This window comes from Eschrichtius robustus, chromosome 1 (genome assembly GCF_028021215.1).
Source record: "Eschrichtius robustus isolate mEscRob2 chromosome 1, mEscRob2.pri, whole genome shotgun sequence".
Lineage (NCBI taxonomy): Eukaryota > Metazoa > Chordata > Mammalia > Artiodactyla > Eschrichtiidae > Eschrichtius > Eschrichtius robustus.
Window position 1 is genome coordinate 12,349,606 of NC_090824.1, and position 6,000 is coordinate 12,355,605.

General features: G+C 39.2%; 1 protein-coding gene across 2 annotated transcripts in view; it reads left to right on the forward strand.

Annotated features, from left to right (window-relative positions):
• The window catches only part of ATXN3 (ataxin 3), a 30,808-nt gene extending 25,062 nt beyond the window's left edge, over positions 1–5,746 (forward strand). The window contains exons 10-11 of one of the 2 annotated variants that reach the window (XM_068541437.1): positions 882–964; positions 5,406–5,746. In XM_068541437.1, coding sequence (XP_068397538.1) covers positions 882–964; positions 5,406–5,500 — 178 coding nt within the window. In that variant the 3' untranslated portion in view covers positions 5,501–5,746. Of the gene's footprint in view, positions 1–881; positions 965–5,405 lie in introns of those variants that run through there. The other variant, XM_068541447.1, reaches the window with a different exon arrangement.
• The last annotated feature ends 254 nt before the right edge of the window (positions 5,747–6,000 follow it).

Below are 6,000 nucleotides of genomic sequence, written 5' to 3' on the forward strand. Positions count from 1 at the left end.
TTTGCGCTCTTGTTAGTTGTCACTGTAAAGAGGGAGACAGGCAGAAGAATGTCTGATGGTGATAAGTTTATGCTGAAAATTAAAATGGAGTGATGAGCGCGTGAGGGCGCCAGGTGGCTGCTTTAGGCGGGGTGGTCAGGAGCGGGAGCTCTGAGAAGATGCTGAAGCCCAGATCTGGTGGCAAGAAGGAGCCAGCCATGGAAAGGTCAAGTTAACTCGCATGGTAATTTGAGATGCTTTATCTTCTCAAAGGTGCTCATTTTCAGTGACTTCCAACAATATTAAGGATCTGTAAACCAATACATTTGCATAAAAATAGCTACCAGTGACTCCTTTTGTACAATGTGTTATTTTTGTGGTGAAAATACCTACCCATTAATTTGCCTGATAAATTCGAATTTTCTAAGTTTTCTAGGATCAGCACTGTGATGCTTTTCAGTAATTTATATGAGACTGATTGCTCTTTTTTTTTAAATTGAAGTATAGTTGATTTACAACGTTGTATTAATTTCAAATGTACAGCAAAGTGACTGAGTTTTAGATATATATATTCTTTTTCAGATTCTTTTCCATGAGAGGTTTTTGCAAGATATTGAATATAGTTCCCTGTGCTATCCAGTAGGACCTTGTTTATGTATTTTATAGATAATAGTGTGTATCTATGAATCCCAAACTCCTAATTTATTCCCCCCCCTTCCCCTTTGGTAACCATAAGTTTGTTTTCTATCAGACTGATTGCTCTTGCCTTCTTTTGTGGTGTTCATGCCAGTGACTCTTCTGTTTTGTGGAACCGTTTATTTTCCACATGAATATTTTTTCTCGTGGCATATTTATTCTTAGGCTTTGTTTTTTAAATACACACTCACTCTTGAATGTTTCAGGCAGCAGCAGCAGCAGCAAGATCCACCAGGACATCCATGTGAAAAGCCGAACACAAGTTCAGGAGCACTTGACAGTGATCTAGGTACGCCTCTCTGATTGTATATCCCATTTGTTACCTGCACGCTCTGTTTGACACCCAGACTCCATGTGATTTTTGGCTTTATAGGCTTTTTTTTCTCCTCGCTTTCATTATATTGAAACTCTTGAAGGAATTTGTAATCTACCAAACTTTCTTGGATTAAGGAGCAGGCTAACTCCTTAGTGTATCCTTAAGTGCCCTTAAAGCACTTAAGCAATGTTTTGCTTTAAAATTGTAAAGATCACTTGCAACTTCACAGTAATTCGTACGTTCTCCAATAGTTTCTCAGAGATAATGAATATTAGTAGGTGGAAGATAAGTTCATTTTACCGCTGGGAAAACTGAAAACACCTGAGTGTAGTCCGGATTACAACAAAGAAATCTAGAGTTACTCCTCAGGCCTTGGTTTAATAATAGGTCTTAAACTTTGGCCAATTATTGGTAGTAGAAATCGAGTGAGAAGGAAACTGTACATGACAAAGAACTTTTAAGTAGAGTATGTAAAGAACTCTCAAAACTAAAATAAGAAAACAATTCAAAAAGATGAGTGAAGGATTTGAACAGACACTTCACCAAATATATGGATGACAAATAGCACATGAAAGCGTGCTCAACATCACTAGTCATTAGGGAAATGCAAAGTAAACCCACAGTGAGACACCGTTACACACCTACAAGAATGGCTTAATAAAAAAATTAAATTAACAATACCAAATGCGGCAAGAATCGGAGCAACTGGGGCTCATACATTGTTAGTAGGAACGTAAAATGGTGCAGCAACTTTGGAAAACGGTTTAGTATTTTCTTAAAAACTTAAACATACACTTAACCATGTGATCCAGTAGTCGCACTCCTAGGTATATAACCAAGAGAAAAGAAAATACAGGTTCACACAAAATCTTGTATATGAATCCTTACAGCAGCTTTGTTCATAATAGCCCCAAACTGGAAACTGCTTACATGTTGTCCTAGAGCTGGTACATACCACAGAAACTGTGCTGCATCCAAACAGTGAACTACTATTAGCAAGAAAAAGGAATGAATGGGTACTTTTTCCTAATCATTCTGCTAAGTATAGCTAACAACCCTGGACATTTGTATAAAACAAATATAAGAAGAATCTGAAAGGTAGAAGACAGACTGGCTGAGAAGCTCAGGACCAGAGGAAGACATAGTGGTCAGTATTCTGGATTTTCTTTTTGCCCCAAGAAAAGCCTGCTCTATGGAGCCAAAAGGGACTACTTGGCAAGACAAAAACTTTTAGATAATAAACACTCTAGTCCAGCCAGCATGGACCAGGTAAATAAACTGGTCCTACTGCCACCCTACCCCATTGGCAAAGGCCAAGTAACGTAATGAGGCACATCTCCCGCCTCTCCGGGCCAGAGTGGTGTCAGAAAAAGCCAAGTGGAGAGCTGGGATTTTCTTTTCCTCCAGGAGACAATGATGCCCCCTTTCCCGTGGTGTCAGTGGTCTTAGGGAGCCTGGACTTCCACCCAGCAATAAAGAGGCATCCTTCTGGCTTGTCGCCTGGGTGATGTCAGAAGAGGTGTAGTGGAGAATCAGGCCGTCACTGATTCGAGGCAGTAATAAGGAGACCACCCCCACAGTGCCAGTGAGAGGCAGTAACGAGGCGTTCCTACCCCTCCCAATCAGGCAGGTATCAGTGGGAAGCCGGAACTCCCACGGATGTTCAACAGTAGTGGTCACACACACCCTCTCCCCATCTGGAAGCAGCGGGGCAGCACCCTTTTCTGCCACTGGTGCTCGTGTCAGAGGAGGCCTGCTGAAAGAGGAGATTTAAATAAGATTCACGGGACTTGCCTGGAGGCACAGTGGTTAAGAATCCGCCTGCCTGTGCAGGGGACACGGGTTCGAGCCCCGGTCTGGGAAGATCCCACATGCCGCAGAGCAACTAAGCCCGTGCACCACAAATACTGAGCCTGTGCTCTAGAGCCCGCGAGCCACAACTGCCGAGCCCATGTGCCACAACTACTGAAGCCCACACGCCTAGAGCCCATGCTCCACCGTAAGAGAAGCCACCACGGTGAGAAGCCCATGCACCACAACAAAGAGTAGCCCCCGCTCGCCACAACTAGAGAATGCCTGCGTACAGCAACGAAGACCCAACGCAGCCAAAAATAAATAAATAAATAAATTTATTTATTTATTAAAAAAAAAATAAGATTCACATTCGTATAAGATAATACCCAAAATATCCAGGATTCACTTAAAAATCACTTGTCATATCAAAAGCCTGGAAAATTTCAACTTGAATGAGAAAAGACAATCAGTAGACACCATCACCAAAATGACACTGATGTTAGAATTATCTGGCAAGGATTTTAAATTAGCAACCATCATAAAATGCTACAGTAAGCAGTGATGAACATGCTTGAAACAAATGAAAAAAATAGAAAGCCTTAGGAAAGAGATAGAAGATATAAAGAAGAACCAAATAGAAATTTTAGAACTGAAAAATAACAATAACTGAAATTTTGAAACTCAGTGGACAGACCCAACAGGTGGATGGAAGGACATAGAAAAGAATCAGTGTGACCTCGAAGACAGAACAGTAGATATTACCCATTCTGAGCAACAAAGAGAATTAGACTGGAAAAAATTAACAGAGCCTGAGACCTGTGGGGAAGATCTAACGTTTGTGCCATGGGAGTTCCAGAAGATGAGAAAGAGGGTATAGCTGAAAAAGTATTTAAAGAAATAATAGCTGAAAATTCCCCAAATTTGGCAAAAGGTACCAACCTACGGATTCTAGAAGCTGAGTGAACCTCAAACAGAATATACCCAAAGAAATCCATGCCAAAACACATCGTAGTCTAACTTCTGAAAACTGAAGACAAAAAAAAAAAATCTTAAAATCAGCTAGAAACAGCTTGCCTACAGCAATTTGCATGACATCAGATTTCTCATCTGAAATCGTGGAGGTCAGAAGGAAGTGACACACATTTTTCAAGTGCTGAAAGAAGGGAAGTCTCAACCCGGAATTCATGAAAATTTTCTTCAGGAATGAAGGGGAAAATAATGGCTAAAGGAAGTTCTCTAAACAGAACTGTTAAAAAGTAATTTTGAAACATCAAGAAGGAAAAAAGAACAGTAGAAAGAATAAAAATATGGGTAAGCACAATAGACTTTCCTTTTCAGTTTTCTAAATTACATTTGACGACTGAAGGAAGAATTGTAACATTGATTTGGTTTTTAGCGTAAAATATAGGAAATACTTAAGGCAGTTATAAACAGGGGAAAATAAAGGGAGGTAAGATTTCTAACTTTCATTTGAACTGGTATAGCCACTCTGGAAAATAATTTGGTAATTTCTATAAAAACTGAACATACATTGACCATGCAACCAGCAGTTATAGTCCCATTTAATACCAGAGAAATGAAAACTTCCATCCATGCAAAAACCTGTACACGAATGTTCATAGCAGCTTTATTTGTCATGATCAAAAACTGGAAAAAAACAAATGTCCTACAGTAGGTGAATGGTTAAACAGGCTACAGTACCTCCATACCACGGATACGACTCGGGATTAAAAAGAAACCAACTGTGGACACATGCAACAGCTTGGATGCATCTCAAGGGCATTATGCTGAGTGCAAAAAAAAATCTCAAAAGATCTCGTACTGTATGATTCTATGTGTGTAACATTCTAAAAACGACATTTATAGAGATGGAAAGCAAATTAGTGGTTGCCTGCAGTTAGGGAAGGTGGGGGGGAAGAGAAGTGGGTGTGACTAAAAAGGGATGGCAGGAGGGAGATCTTTATGATGCCATAACAGTTCTCTGTCTTGATTGCGGTGGTGGTGGTTACACGAATCTACATGTATGAAGTCCCAATATTCAGATTTAGGTTTGAGCTGTAGATATGTAAGATTTAATTATTAGGTGAAATTTAGCCAGAGTGTACACAGGACCTCCCTGAACTATCTTTGCACCTTCCTGTGAGTAAATAATTATTTCTCAAAGCAAACTTTTTTTAACTAATTCATCATCGATAGACACAAAGTTAAATTTTCTTCCCCTTAGCTGAATGCTTTTAAGTGAAAGATGCCGTACTGAAAGGCTACATACATAATGATGATTCCATTTGTGTTGACATGCAGGAAAAGGCAGAACTGTAGGGCAGAGAACTGATCAGTGGTTGCCTAGACTTAGGGCTTGGGGATTGACTACAAAGGGGCAGTGCGAGGGAATATTTTTGGTCAGTGGGACGGTTCTCTAGCTGGGTGGTGATAATGGTTATACCACTCTATGTATTTGTCAAAACTTACAGAATTATAAAAGAGTGGATTTTATTGTATGTAAACTTTAAAAGTCAACAAAGGAAACTATAGTAGTCAAACAGTTTCGAAGAGCTTACCTTTTGATGACTTTGGAAATTTTCTAGAAATTTCTAAGAAATATGTGTTTTATCCCCAACAGGTGATGCTATGAGTGAAGAAGACATGCTTCAGGCAGCTGTGACCATGTCTTTAGAAACTGTTAGAAGTAATTTCAAAACAGAAGGAAAAAAATAATACCTTTCACAAATCATTTAGATATTCAGTCTTTCCAATATTGTCCTGTGTGTTTACAGCATAGGGTCCATTTTGGTAATGTGTCAAAGAGAACAATTTTCAACAGAGGAAATAAGACTTAGGCGGTTTGCAAACAAAAAGCTGAGAGGGTGAAAAATACATCAGTTGTAGGACTAAATAATGATCCTCCAAACACTAGCCAAAGAGGCATTCAGCAATTAAAGAAATTTAAAATAGTTTTCTAAATGTTCTTTTTTCTTTTTTGAGTGTGCAATATCTAACATGTTTAAAATTAGGGCATTTTTCTTGGATCTTTTTGCAGACCAACTAATTATAACCAGCTATTGCCACAGAACTTTTCCCCCACATTTTATCTTCTTTTCCACCCTTCTGCATAGGGAATTTGGCTGACTTTCATCATCTAAAAGTTGTTCTTATTTCTCTTTAACCAAATTAACCTTTTAGGACAGTGTCTCTCCTCTGTGTTGGTAATAGTAACA